Below are 15592 nucleotides of genomic sequence, written 5' to 3'. Positions count from 1 at the left end.
GAGAAGACTAAGTTATAAGGTAGCAGCAAGATCACAGCTGATAAATAGCTGGGATAACAGAATGTTAGAAACAAAGGGATTCAAAGGGACCTTGGAGGTTGTCTCATTCCATGTCCTTTTCCATGCAGGCAACTATAGCATTCCCAACAGATGGCTGTCCAGCATCTGCTTTCTGGGTAAGGTTGAATAAGAAAGGACATAGTAAGTGGTTAACATAAGAAAGAGTTGTACAGGGAGAAAAAGCAATTTGTACTGGATAGAAATGGAGGATGAACAGGGGTGTCCAAATGTTTTAGCAGGAGGGCCACATAATCTCTGACACTGTGTCAGGGGCCAAGAAAAAAAGAATTAATTTACATTTCAAATTTGAATAAATTTACATAATTGAATATATTAGATATGGAACTTATATGAATGACTGAAGGTCTTGCAATAACTCAAAGCCTATAAAAGGTCTTACGCAAAGCAAGGCCAGCCTTTCCTTTGGGGCCGCCACTGCATCACAGATGTGAAAAAGCAAGCAGTGGAGGGAGCCCTCTTCCCACAACTAACGCGAGAGGTCAAACAGTTGGCCGTCACGCTGAGAGCAGTTGTGTCAGGCCAGCGCAGACTCCAGGAAGTCCAGAGGGCCAGAGGCTCATTGGAGACTTGGGGCTCCCTGTGGGCCAGATTGGGAGTCCTCAAGGGCAGCAAGTGGCCCCAGGCCCAGGGTTTGGGCACCCGTGGGCTAGGGACTGAGTGGAGCCTGTTAAAGAGCCAGGGTAATAAGACTACAGAATATTCCGCTGATTGCAAAGGGAGAAGGTGAATTCTCCCTCACTGGAGATCTTCAAGCATAGGATTGCCAAGCACCTACTAGAGACGTTCTAGGCAGATTTCCTGCTACAGGCAAGGGGTGGGACTAGATGACCTTGTAGGTCCATTCCAACTCTATGATTTCTCATTCCAGAACATCATGGTCCTGTAGGAAACAATGATGTCCTCTATTTTAGTTTTCTGTAAAATGTAGGGAGTGACTTGTTTCAAATGTGATTGCTCTGAGCAAGCATTATTTTAAAATGTTTTATTTTTTTGAAATGCTGGTCTGGCTAACCAAGCAGCTTGTGGCCAATTTTGCCAGAGCTAGCCTAAAATGTTAGGTATATGCTGCTGTAAGAATTGGAATTATTAGAAATGAAAAACTGAGCTCTTTTTTGAAATTAGAATGAACGTTCACAAATAAGTAGCTTAGAAACTTCTTAAAGAAAGCAGTTCATGTAACCCTAGAAATGTTCCTTTTTCCTCATCAAAGAAAAAAAGTCACTTTCAAAATGTGTACAGTCCAAGGACAAATGCGTACTGTCTGGAAAATGTGTGTAATAGGGTAGGGTAGGGAATAGTAATATGTTCTTTTTTTTGTCCTCAAATTCACCTGTTCATGGAGCTGACATCCTTTTATAGGAAAGTATATGAAATATTAACACCGAAAGAAGTGGAGGAGAAACGGAAGAGAATTCCCTTTTATTTGTCAGCATCTCTCATTTTGGATCTCCTTTTCTAGACATTGGCAGAGACTTCTGTTCCACATTGCCGCTCTATCTAGATATGCTGCTTTTTTGCTAGCCAGTCTCATTTCGTGCCATGTGTAGGAATGCATAGAAATGGACAGCTGAATTTTTCAGCCAAGTCACTTTGCTTTTTTGTAAATTTTTAGAACATTTTGTCTATACAAAATGGTCATAATTATAAATATTCATTTGATTTTATCCTTTAATAAAGTACAAGTTTTTCTGTGCTGTACAGTGCCTGAAATGTCTCATCAAAGTCCCATTTGCTGAAGAAATGGGTTTACTGGGTCTCTTGCACTTTTGCTAGGTTTCCTTCAGGTTGTCACAAGAAGAACAAGTGGTAAACAGCAGGACACAGTGGCATGTCTGTTGTTTAATCGCTCTTTTACTACATGCATGTCACCTACACACCTTGAATACACATGTACAGAGGTGCATCACTTAACAACGGGGATACGTTCTCTTGTCCCTGTTATGTGATTAGGTCATTAAGTGAACATTCAGTCCAATCTATTGCCTTTGTTGTGTAAACAGACACTCCCTGCCATACACTAGCCAGCTGCACAGGCTACTGGAGATGGATTGCCACTTCTTTGCATTAAGAGCCTCTCTTGTGTCTCCTGTAGCATGCAGCAATTTTATACGATTCCCTCATTAAGAGCATCTTTATTGTGCTTTGACCAAGGTCATAAATATGGTCCTTTGTTAAGTAAACAGTTTAAGTGGTGCACATCTGTACTTGGTGCTGAGTACCTGCCAGGAGAGCATGAAGCAGACCAGCAGCATGACTGTTTATTGGTCTGATGGCACGGGGCTACATTTCTGATTAAACGGGTGATCACACACCCTCTTTCTATGAGGTGGGATCAAATGGTGTTAGCCTGCTCCAAAATTGAAATGTCCTGCTCAAATGGAGCTGCAGATTCTGCCTTGTTGCCTTTGGGAAACACAAGTTTAGCAAATAAAGAAGGAACTCTAATGGCCCTTGTCATTTCGATGCCTAACCTCAATCAAGGAGGCATGTTACAGCACAATCCTATTCGTGTCTCCTCAGAAATAAGTCCCATTGTGATCAATAAGGTTTACTCCCAGGAAAGTGTGGATAGGTTTGCAGCCCTAATGAACCAATGGCCTTCCTGAATTAACCACAAGGCAAAATCTGCTGCTTCAGCAAGACATTTGAATTGTGGAGCAGGTCAATACAATACACAATATTGTGAGTGAGTTTTTCACAGTTTTAGTGAGTGTTGAATTCAGCCTTGAGTTTCTGCTTCCAAACAACTCCCAGTAACAATCTCTCAAGAATTTTGCAAATTGGAAACTCTTACAAATTCACTTCCAGAGGCTTGGCCAACTAGCGATGATCATTTATTCAGTGGGAGACCTCTTTTCTCCCTAACAATTGGGTCTGGCATTGAGTGATTGGTTTGAAATTGTTGTTGCCTTGACTGACTATGAGTTATTTGGGGATGCTTTGATAGGCACTATTTTATTTTTGATTCCCCCTTTATTCTGTTAACCCCCACAAAGTTCATGTTGTTGCACCTTTCACACTGGCACCCTCTTCCTTTCCCCACCAAACTGTATAGCTGTGCCATTGGCCATAACACAGGATCCCTGCACATAAACTGTTTTTGAAAAGCTCACTCAGGAACACTAATGCCCTTTCACTCATAAGAAACAATCCTCTATCACACAAGAAGGAAAAAGATAGTATATCCAGACAGTATAGGGTTGCCAGTTTGTCAAAAATGAAACTCTCCAGCTTTTTCCTTTTTTTCTCATGTGGGCAGGCAGCAAAGGTTAATCTCAGGTTGTTTTGGGATTGCCGCTGCATCCTGCACCTTTACTACAGAGCACTATCCAGGAATCAGATTTTTTTCATTCGTTTCAGGGTTTGTCAGACTTGTGACATCACCAGGCCCCACTATGGAGACCTCTGGTTTTTTGGATGCACTTCAAAATTTATCACAACATCACTGAAGAATTGACCCAACAAAACAAGCTGCATTGAATATTTGCTGTCTTTATTGTGAGATGTTCATACAAGGGGGTTGTGGAGGCAGAAGAGTCTGGGATCTTGGGGCTGAGGAGGAGTGCATCTTTGCAAAGGGAAGTTGTGGAGGAGCCTGAATGCACTAGAAGGGCTACACCACGACCTTGCAAGCTTAGGTTAGGTCTACTCTTTGGGAGTTTTCAGACCAAACCATCATACTGATGCATCTTCCCTAGCCCCACAACCCTTTCTCATCATATTCACTCTCAATGGAGACAAAACTTCTTGAAAAAACTCTGGCCCATAAAATGTCTTGAGAGGCTCTCATCATTTTCTGAGGAAGGGAGGTAGACTCTGCTTTAACCAGAAAGGCCTGAAATGTGAACTCTATTAATCCCTGATGGGTTTGCTTGACCTTAACAACTGCTCTATGATAGGTTGATAAAGGATTGTAAATGAAGGGCAGGGTGACCACATTCAATGGAGTGCAGAGTACTTCATCCACTGTATAGAAAAGGCAATTTTGGCAGGTGCAGCTTTTTAAACCCTTCCATGCTAAGCTGTAACTGCCAAAATTCCCTCTTCTATATAGTGGTTAAAGGTATAGGCACTGTGTCCTCTTTTGTATCTGGTCACCCTGATGGTCATTGTATGAAGGTGGGAGACGTGATGAGATTTTCTCTTGTCCAGGAATATATCATCCCATAATAAATCTGTTAACACAAGACTTTTTTGGAGGGTGGGGGGAGATGTGCTGATGGAAGAGTGATGACTAAAGGCTGTGGAGTTTTTTTAGAAGAGAACCTTTTTGCATAAAAACTTAAGGAGTAGGGAAAGACCCTGCTCTCTCAACCTATTGCAGGAGCAGAGCACAAGGAGGAACTTTCCCTTTTTCTACACAGATTTACTACAAAATGCAATGAACTACTCAGAAATGTATCCAGTTGGAGTGATTGCAAGTCAGATTCTCCAAAATATGGAGGATACAATAATAGTAAACTGGATAGTCAGAGTAGGTTGAAGTCAAGTTTCTCTCCCAATATATGTTTGGAAATGTGTTTGTAAAGGAGGGGTGTTCTCTCTTCAACATGAGTATGTGAACAAACTGGTGTACTGTTCAGAGCATTCTGTCATCTAAGAACTCAAAGGAAGTTCAGGTCTCTGTTTAATTTGAAGGGGAATGAACTGATTCTGGATAAAGCAGCAAGCTTCCCTCCCTGCCTCCTCTACATCTCTTTGGACTCTAACCATACAGGAGCTTCTTCTCCCTCATGTAGCTTATGATGTCATTCTTCACAGTGGCGATATTTGTCCTAGGAGACCACCTCATTGCAGGTTTCCCATCTGGACCAACCAGAAACTTCTCAAAGTTCCACTTGATATCATGAATCCTCAAAGGTTCCCAGAACAGTTTCTTGGTATCCCCAAAGCTTTCTGTAACAGGTGGACAGGAGTTCTACCAGGCAAAAGACAGAAATCTTTTATGATGATTACTGTAAGTCAAGTATCCATACAGTAATTGGAGCAGATTCCTCAAAACTGTAAACTGCGCACAAGCACAAGTATAGTTTTGGATCTTTGTTTACGGATGCAATCCTAACCCACTTCCCAGCATGGACATAAGGGCAATGCAGCTCTGAGGTAAGGGAACAAACATTCCCTTATTTTGAGGAGACCTCCATGAGTGCCACCCAACTGCAGGATGCAGCACACGTCCCATTGGCACCGCTATGCCATGCTATACCCATGATGAAGAGGAAGGCTGGAAGTATGTTTCATAGCAGCATCGCAGCAGGGCGCATAGCTCTACCCCCACCCCTTAACATGGCTCCTTCCCTGAAGATTCTTGAATCAAAACAGGAAATAAGAAGCAGGCCAAGGCCATTCCCAGCATGCTCTGTCTTCTCTGTTTAAAGAGCAGAGGAAAGAGTGATCTTGTGCCTTTCTAGTCACTCACCCTCTCCTTTGCTTTATGAAAGTAAAATTCCAAGGTACTTGCTTGTCCTGAAGATCTTTTAGATTCTGTTGTCTAAAAAGCTAGAAAGGGTCAGAGAGGCTACAAAAATCAGATAGACCAGGGTTTCTCAAACTTTGAGGGAGCTTTACTCCCTCAGTAAGTTCTTGCATGGGAGGGGCTAAGGCAGCATGGGAGGGGCTACAGTGATCCCCAGGATCGCATCGTGAAGGGGGGCGCTTGTGACTTACTTTACATGATGCTGGGCTGCAGCAGGCTGCAGAGGAGGTGCAGGCAGCCCTGCACAGTGCTCCCTGATGCTTAGAACCTGCAAAAGAAGCGGGCGCAAAGCACTTCTGTTTTGCAGGAGGTGCTTTGCGCCTGCTTCTTTCGCAGGTTCCAAGCATCAGAGAGCGCTGTGCAGGGCTCCCCGCACCTCCTGCAGCCTGCTGCAGCCCAGCATCGTGTAAAGTAAGTCACAAGCACCCCCCTCGCCCCCCTTAGCGACGTGATCCTGGTGATCACATCGCTGCCTCCCTCCCCTTTCCCCACCCCTTAAAAGGACGGGAGAAGAGTTACACGAACTGGTGGGTTGCAACCCACCAGTTTGAGAACCACTGAGATAGACCATACAAACCTTCAGGAAGCTGTAGAATTTCTGTTCATTCTCTCCATTTACATCTCCTTTCTGAAATATTTCAAAATTTGGAACAAAGCCTCCTCCAGGTCTGACATATCTGGAATACAAGAAGATGAACAGTCTCTTCTATAGAGAGACTGCAATAAGAAACAGCCTGCTCTCATTAGAGGGCATCCATGCCCCCAAGGCAATGCCAGTCACTCTCACCCCTGGCTACTTAGGTTGCATACACTCTGTTGTCTAGGGCACAAGTATGCCTGTTTCACCATTACTGCCAAGGAAGTGTAGGAAAAGCACCAGGGCTGAAGGTGTGATGGCAGGGCCCTATAGAGATAGGTCTGAAAGCTGGCAAGGGTAAGGATAGTAAAGAAGGGATTTGTTCATGAGCCTTACAGCCCAATCCTGCGCTTCCCTCCTCTCTCTCCCCATTTGTCTGGGGGGTGGGGGAACATTTATTCCCTTATTTTGGGGTAAGCTTCCCAGGTGTGGAGGCATCTACTTAGAGATCTGTGCCTATGAGATCACTGGCTCAGGTCCATGTGGATCTTGGCTGCAGGCTCATACTACTGGCTACCACTGCCACCAAACCTGCCCCCTTCCAGAACCTGATCTATCTACTTCCCCACCCCATTCTTCCCTCCCCTCACCTGTCCTGCCTCCCCCACTGACTTACCTGGGTCGCTGGGCCTCCACAGAGGTGCTGCCTTCCAGCTTTGCATGTTGCTGGAGTCTAATTTATGAATGCCATAAGGCAGTCTCCCCTGGTAGAACACTCATTCTGCCAGGGAAAGTGCCCAATAAGACTGAGCTATTTGTATGTTCTGATGAGCCCATGCATCACTCAGAGGCCATCCAGACTTCTCATTATCTCCAACATCACCCAATTAGTGTACTCACTTCAGGCCTGGAAGGATTTCTGCATTGTCACCAGGTTCTTGTTTTCCAAATTGATTGCATGGGAAACCCAGGATGACAAATCCATAAGGTCTTAATTCAGCTTGTAGTGCATTCAGTTCTGCAAGAATCACATGAATACAGACATCAACAGAAGTCTAGAATTGGTCTCCAGGTCCTTTAAGATCGTCAGTTGGCCTCTCACCCCTCCCTAAAGAGCCAGTGTTGCCTATGCAGTTTTACGTTATCTCCAATACCTCAAGAAAAAGCTCTTCCAGTAGCCTAGATGTCAACCCATTTACATTGTGAAACTATTTCTCTCCTACCAGTTTAACTGTTATAGTCCCCTTTCCCCTGAAGAGTCATTTGGTGCAGAGATTGTGAATTCTCTCTTACCCTGTATCCCCTCATAGAATCTAAGGGCCAAATCTTATCCAACTTTCCCCTGGTGTAGCAGTGCCAATGGGGTGTGCACTATAACCTGTTGTGGGAGGGTAGTTACAGAGGCCTCCACAAGGTGACGGAACATTTGTTCCTATGCCTCGGGGCTGCATTGCAGCTACACTTAGCTACACTGTGCTACACAGCTACACTGTGCTGAACAGTTGGATAGGATTGGGCCCTAAGTATCCAGCATTTAACAGAGAGAGGATATTACAATTAAACCAATTTATCCCTTGTGACCTAACTATCTTAGGTCAGAATCCCAGAACTCAGTTTTATGCCAGATTTTATGCCTGCAGTATTGGAGGCAGCTAGAATACCCATGAACATACAAATGGATGCTGAATGCACAGAGACATAGTTGTATGACTAGTTTAATGTGTATACATTCAGTGTTCAATATAATGTCTGAAAGAGGCAAGGACCCTTGGAGCATGAGCAGAATACATTTCCATCCCCACTAAGTAATTCCACCTAGGCTGCATATTTGCTATGATAAGCCGGTTTCTACAACTTCCTGGCTGGCTTCTGTTCAAGCATCTTTCATTGTCAAGATTAACCATTGTGCAGCATGCTTGTGAGCTTTTCTCCCTTTCTGGGGATCTTACCAAGGTACTGCATTGTGAGTCCTCAGTAGGTGGCCACATTCACAAAGAGAATCAACTTTCCTGCATACTTCTGGAAAGGAACATACTCATCCGCATCTATGGTGAGGGATCCATAGTCATAGATTGTGCCTCTTACCGAGTCATAGCACTTCACCTGGAAAACAGCAAGCCAGACACCATGGGAAGGAGGGAGTTTGGGCACATTGCATCAAAGTGTTGCTGTGACACTGTGTAGATTTCCTTAGTGAAGGCCTTAGGAGTGGACCTCAACAAGTGGGAAACCCTGGCCTCTGAGCGGCCCGCTTGGAGGCAGGCTGTGCAACATGGCCTTTCCCAGTTTGAAGAGACACTTGGCCAACAGTCTGAGGCTAAGAGGCAAAGAAGGAAGGCCCATAGCCAGGGAGACAGACCAGGGACAGACTGCACTTGCTCCCGGTGTGGAAGGGATTGTCACTCCCGAATCGGCCTTTTCAGCCACACTAGACGCTGTTCCAGAACCACCTTTCAGAGCGCGATACCATAGTCTTTCGAGACTGAAGGTTGCCAACTACAGGCCACAGCTCAGACCAATTCTACCACTGACCATACAGTTTGCACATGTGATCCACTTTTGTCTATCAGTGTGAGAAAATTATTTTCCTGAAGAAACTCTAGCCCGATCAACCTTGCCCACCTATACCAATAATCAGTTTGCACCATAAGAATCCAAAGGTTATATGCAGCCATCTTGACTTGTCACCCATGATGGCCTTTTCCTTCATAAATCCTGTCAATGCTGGGTCTGCATCATAAGAACCCCAAGAGCAGACAAATGATTAGGAACGGAGGAGTGCAAGGGCACTGACACAAGTCCAAAAATTCTATGCCCATTCATCCATCCCATCCACCAGGGCCGCAGAGAAATTTTATCAGGGGGTATAACATTTCTTTTGGGCCCCTTTGCAAATGGGGAGGGGTGAAACAGGGTGGTGATGGGCAAGCAGAATAGGGGCAGGGAGGGGTGAAGCAGGGTGAGGGGAGGGTAGAGACAGCTGAAAAAGTCTTTGGAGCCCAGGTCTACCCACCCATGTGGCATCAGTAGTGTCCCCAGCAACCTCAGTCATGGTATTGTCCCCAACATTCCATATGGACGACAAGTCTGAGTAGATAGGAAAATGTCAGATCCCAGGAAATTTCTGGGGCCCCTCCTTTGGCTCCTGGGTCCCCCTTTTGACCCTGGGCCCGGGTACAAATTACCCCTTCTCCTAGGCCTGGGGTCGGCAACCTGCCATTCTGGAGCCGCAAGCGGCTCTTTCAGCCTTTTGCTGCGGCTCCGTGCGGGGCCAACCCATCTGGGGAGGACGGGCTCACCCCTCCCACAACGCAGCCACCGCTCACCAGCCTGAGCACCCGAGCGCAGCTCCCACGCATCCTGCAGTTGCGCCCCATAGGAGAGGGCACGAACGGGCTGGCGGAGAAGCTCCTGCCCAAAGAGCCCGCACCGCCGCTGAGGGCGAGCCCCTGCCGCCGCCACACATTCCCTCCTGCCCGAGCCGCAGCGCAAAAGCAAGCAATTGAGTGCAGCTGCTCAGTCCTCCTCCCAAGCTCTGAGCACAATCCTGTGCGTGTTTCCTCAGAAGTAAGTCCCATTGTGCTTGCTCCCAGGAAAGTGTGCACAGGATTACATCCTTCAAGTTCCCCACTCAGCATTCCACCATGGCTTACTCACCCTCTCACTGCCCCATTTCCTGAGTGCAGCTGCTCTGCCCTCCTCCCAAGCTCAGAGCACAAACCTGTGTGTGTGTCCTCAGAAGTAAATCCCATTGTGCTTACTCCCAGGAAAGTGTGCACAGGATTACAGCCTTCAAGCTTCCTACTCAGCATTCCCCTGTCACTCACACTCTCACTGCTCCATTTCCTTCACTTGGAAACTTGAAAGGGGTTTGGAGACCCCTGCACCAGATGGTATTCTGTATATGTTTGTATACTGTATGTGTAACATACTGTATATGTAGCACCAAAGCATATTTCATTGTTGGGAAGTAATCACTGTTAGTATGCCTTTTATTTTATGCAGTTTTGAACTCTTAGCTTGTTTGTTCAGGAGCACTTTTGTGAACAGTGTTAAGTAGTACTAAGTGGTCTTGTTCAGAGGTAGTATTGTGTGTAAAGGCATTTACAAAAGTACAGAAGTAAATGACTGTAAAGAATGACAGTATCCTTCACAAGCAGTTCACCTGTGCACAATCTAAAACATTTGTTCTCCAACTGTGGGTCTGGACCTGATTTTTAGTGGGACCTATAAAAGGGGAGTGTATTATATAACTGTGACCTACAAGAGGGGAGTGTATTATATAACTGGGACCTATAAGAGGGGAGCGCAAACTATATATGCAGTGTTATCTTCATTTTAGATGTCAAAAGGGTTTTGTGGCTCCCAAGGTTTTCTTTTTTCCGGAAAACGGGTCCAAATGGCTCTTTGAGTGTTTAAGGTTGCCGACCCCTGTCCTAGTTCAGGAAAACAGCTTCAAGATCATGGAAGGCTAATGGGCAAGAAGCACACAAAAAAAGCCTTTGTTTCTCCCCTTCAAAGATGAAAAACTATATCAGTGATTTTCAATCTTTTTCATTTCATGGCACACTGGCAAGGCACTAAAGTTGTCAAGGCACACCATGAGTTTTTTGACACTTGACAAGGCACACTGTGCTGTCAGTAGGGGGCTCACATCTCCCAATGGTCCTACTGATAAATGACCCTCTCCCAATTTCCCACGGCACACCTGGGAACCATTCGCGGCACACCAGTGTGCCATGGCACAGTGGTTGAAAATGGCTGAACTATATGATAAAACAAGCAATGATCTCTGAATGCTTTCCTAGGAGCTGTATTATTTTAACCAAGTTAAATGCTGACTGTCTGCTGACACAAGTATTATATCTACAATGGGGATGCAGCTGAAACATCTTCCCTGCAATAAGAGATCCTTTCTTCATCAACAAGTTTGGCTGTGCTTACCATGGACATTGCCTTTCATGTCAAGGGCCATAACGAACATTCAGGGAGGCCACGGAAACGCCCTGTGGTAAGCACTGGGGCAGGAAACATCACGGCAGGGAGGGGGCGTGTGCAATAGCACCCCCACAGTGCAGTGGTTTCCAAATTGTGAGCTGTGGCTCCCTAGGGAGTCATGGAAACCAACCAGGGGAGCTGCGGAATCTTCACCAAAAACCCACCACACTATAAAACAAAGGTCTTCAAACTATGGCTCAGGGGCCACATCCGGCCCACCACAAGATTTTATCTGGCCCATAGTAACTTTCTTTTTTGTCAGAGTGTTTGCTAATGTTTGAATTTTTACTCATTATACATCATTTCTCAGTTAAAGTATGGCATGGTTTCTTTGTAATTGTCACATTTCTCGTTTGTCCTGAATCATGTAATGCCGATTACAGAAAAGATCAAAGTAAAGCTTATTCAGTCATTTAAATTTCACTCAATCATTTAAAAAAACGATTTTTGGGGGCCTGTGAAGATGTGTAAAATCGTACAATGTGGCCCTTGTACTGAAAGGTTTGAAGACCCCTGCTATAAAATACATACAATTGTAGCCCTAATGGGGAGCCATGGCCAGTGGCCCAGTAGGTCAGGAGAGCTGCCGGGTGAAAAAGTTTGGAAACCATTGCCCACAATGAATAGCACATGCACCATAGAGGGGGCTGTGTGCAGTACCATCCCCTCAGTGAATATCACACTCAGCAGGTCAAAAGAATAAGGTATCCATGATGCAGTGCAGAGGACAATTTGAGTGAAGGAATCAGACTGGCAACTCTGAACGCTTCTCTTGCTCCTATACCTTTAATATGGCAGGGAGAGGTTTGGCAGCTGCAGTTTCTTCCATCAGGACAGTGCAGTGATGGACTGAACCTCTGCTGAACCTCACCTTTCTGCACCAGTAATTACAGGATATTCCTCCTCTGAGGTCAGGTACTGGAAAACTCACTATGGAAACAGATGAAATATAACGTGTAGAGTATGCACACATATGCATGCGGGGTGCTGAAAATGTTTTCTTTTGTGGTTGGTCTATGCCCAGCAGTCTCTAGTCCATTTCTAGGGAGCTATCCCCATTAGCTAGCTCTTAATGGTCACCTAGGAACACATTGTTACTAGGATCTGACTACTGCATTTAATCATTCATTCTGCCTCTCTCCTGGAAGATGCCAAAAGTTCAACCTGTTTGCGTCAGAAGCAGGTGCTGGTCACAAGCTGGGTCATCAAGCACTCCTAAGCCATTGCTAAATCTAGTTTGCCTTCCTGTTTACAGGGACTGCTCCAAAATGATAAGAGATGGGTCCCCTTTACCCTTGACATCTTCCTGGTAGATATTTAATCAAGATGATAAACATGTCCTCTCTGTCTCTTGTTCTCATTGAGGGCATGGAACATGGCAACTGCCCAGGGCTACAGATGTGGTCCACAAGATCATGGATCTCCGAGCACAGTCTTAAGGCAACAAAAGCAGAAGCCTTCAAGTTGAAGCTCCCAACTGGATGCGAACAGAAACTTGGGAAAGATTCCGCTTCCATAGAATAGCTACATTTCTCAGTGCTCCAAAAGCCCTGTTGGAATGTATTCCCTTTAGACATTTATATCTGAGATAGTTTTGCTACTGGAACAGGAAAGAATGGTGGGGTGGGGGAATGTGGTGTTGGGGGTTTTGAGTCAAAATCTTTCTAAACTCCCTTTCTGCTTGAAATGAGCCCAAGGTGGTGGACAGAAACTGAAATAATTATGGCTCAATACCAGTACAGTACATGACACAAAACAAAAGGCAACCATTTTAGGGAACAACTCTGGGTGCAAATGTCAGAAGATCTCAAAGGAGGTTAAAACAGCAACGGGGAGAAGTTAAATCATAAAAACGTTCAAAAAGTATTTGAACTATTTAGAGACAAATGCATTTGACAGCAATTAAGCAGAGCTCTGTTAAATGATTCCATGCTGGCTTTTTGCAGGGCCTCTGAGGACAACAGTGCATAGGATTCGTCTGCTGTGTCTAGGAGTCCACACTGTATCCATCCACCTACATATTTCATATCCTTACCATTTCATCTGGAATTAACCATGGAAGGGGGTACAGGAGCCCCACAGGTCCCTCCTCCTGTGCCTTTAACAGCAGCTGCTTGATCTGCAGGCAAGGGCTGGCAACTGAGGAAAATTTCACCCACTGGTTTCTGTAAATCAAGCTGCTACAAGAGACATTGGAGCCATTTTTTTAAATGTTCTGGCTGATAAACTAAGAGAGATGGGGAACATTCCAGAAAACTGTGCCAGAAGAGCAACAAGCTGCTTCCAAAAGGTAAACTGGCAGATCCTGTGTGGAGGAAAGTGCTATGTTCCCCAAGCTAAGCAAAGGGGTCTGCCCCCCTGAACAGTTCATTTAAATAAAATTGACATTTTAAGAGCACTTGCTGTATGGTAGACACAATCTTTCTTTTTTAGGATTGTTTTTTAAAGGGGTATATCAAAGATGCATAGATTAGCTATTTCTTTAACCCATTTCTGCCCAGCCACAGGTGTACACATTTGATCCCTGTTGTGTATATGCAACATTGGGCAGAAATGGCTTAAATATACATTAATTGCCACATTGCATTCATAAGCAGGGTGATAGAACTGTGCTCTTCTATAACATTTTATTGGTTATTTGTCTGGAGTGGAGTTAGCAATCTTATGAAATGGATATGGACAAGTTTGCATTTCATTTCCAGTATACAAGTGATCGCATACCCTGTACATGCCTAGTCTCATCTGATCTCAGAAACTAAGCAGGGTCAGGCCCAGTTAGTACTTGGATGGGAGACCACCTTGGAATACTGGGTGCTGTAGGCTTATACCATAGTCTTTGGAGACTGAAGGTTGCCAACCACTTTTGCAGCTCAATCCTAGATACCTTTACTCAGGTGCCAAATCCCACTAGGGTTTCATTTTCTCGTAAATATGTTTAGGACTGTAGTCAGAATCTTATTGAGGAATGGCACCATATAAACATCCTTGATAGCAATACAATTCTTTCAGCAAAGAGGTTACGATGACTGAATACAATTGCACCTCCTTATTTGTGTACTTTGCCAGCCTGTTGCAGTGACTCAACAAAGCCTCTTCCCTGCTGATCTCCTAAAGAAGGAGTCTTCTGAACCAAATTAATTCCATTTCACTTTCTACAGGAAGCAGGTCCGGGCTGAGAAAAGTAGCAAAACAGGAAACAAAGTAACTAGCCCATTTTTCCTTTCTGGCATCTGTGGCTTTCTCAGTCATGTGACAATTCCACTGCTTGAGGATTCTGACACCACAGTCACACTGTTTGCCCATGCAGTTCACCCTGTACCCTGGAACAAACAAGTCTGTTGAGACACATCCCATCTTCCCTGACTTTGGACTGATAATATTAGTGTGTAAGAAGAGTGAAACTGAGATCCTGTGATCAGTAGTAATCCATCACATGCGGTTCCCCCTTTCGCGTCCCCACTTAAGATCCTGTGCAAGAGGATGACCTGCCTTGTCTGGGGCTCCAGAGAACACAGTTCTCCTCCTCCCACTACTGCAGCTCATTTTTCTGTTTAGGTCCAAGGAACCCTCTGTGTTTTCTTTTTAAAAAACCACACAAGCCATGTTTAACTTTCACGCTACCCCTTTTAAAATGATGATCTTACTCATTTTTGCTACCAGCCTGCAAGACAGACCTGTGTTTCACACTGTACACATGAAAAGTGAGCAAAGGGAATTTATCTGGTGTTCTACAAATTGCTGCACTCACAATCAGCCTTTCACTTCAGAAGGCAGAGCAACTAATAGGTCAGGAATGGATGGTAACTGATAAGAAAATGCATCCTTTGCTGCTCACCAGTCCAAAAAAAGCAGCTGATACATACTGAGAGAAATACCAACGTCATCCTTAACTAAGACACAGTTGTGAAATCGTAGGCGCACATATACATCTTGATCTAGAGACATAATTTCAAAGATAACAAAGGAGAGTGGTAAACATGAATAGTGTGATCTGTCAACCCTTCTGTTTAAAAATACTTTGTAGTTTTGGAGGTCTCTGGCCCCCACTCAGCCAAACAGGTTAGTTGCTACACACTGCAGATTCATAGAGGGTATTGGCTATTTCAGTTCACTATCTGAGTATTGTGTCATATTTAATCATTCAAAAACAGTTGCTCCTCCTCACCAAACCCTGTGATCAAATGATGTTCTATCCCAGAATATCGTCCTGAGAGACTGTGTGGGCACCCACTCCCACTGACCAGGGATGTAATTTCTTACCTTCTGTTCTTCCTGCCCCCAGTTTGGCTGAATTAAGCCAGCTAAGAACAAGGGGAAGATCCAGGAACGCTTAGCCCTCATGATAGTGACAGGAGCAGGGGCAAAGGTGCAAACACCTTCTCCTTGCCCCTACAGGTAGCTACTGCTTGCTGTAGGCTTCCCTCTGCCACTTGTACAGGCTGCTACCTTCCAGCAGAAAC

General features: G+C 44.9%; 1 protein-coding gene across 1 annotated transcript; it reads right to left on the bottom strand.

The window, feature by feature from the left end:
• Window positions 1-3553: 3553 nt before the first annotated feature.
• Window positions 3554-15592, bottom strand: GPX3 (glutathione peroxidase 3). Its single transcript, XM_066616848.1, has 5 exons — window positions 15393-15592; window positions 8084-8237; window positions 7035-7152; window positions 6135-6234; window positions 3554-4999 (listed from the first exon to the last, which is right to left on the bottom strand). Exons 1-5 carry the CDS (start codon window positions 15471-15473, stop codon window positions 4787-4789), a joined length of 666 nt encoding a protein of 221 aa, XP_066472945.1. The 5' UTR covers window positions 15474-15592; the 3' UTR covers window positions 3554-4786.

The sequence above is a fragment of the Tiliqua scincoides genome, chromosome 2 (assembly GCF_035046505.1).
Source record: "Tiliqua scincoides isolate rTilSci1 chromosome 2, rTilSci1.hap2, whole genome shotgun sequence".
Lineage (NCBI taxonomy): Eukaryota > Metazoa > Chordata > Lepidosauria > Squamata > Scincidae > Tiliqua > Tiliqua scincoides.
The sequence above is the reverse complement of the archived record's forward strand: the minus strand, read 5'-3'. Positions and strand labels throughout refer to the sequence as shown.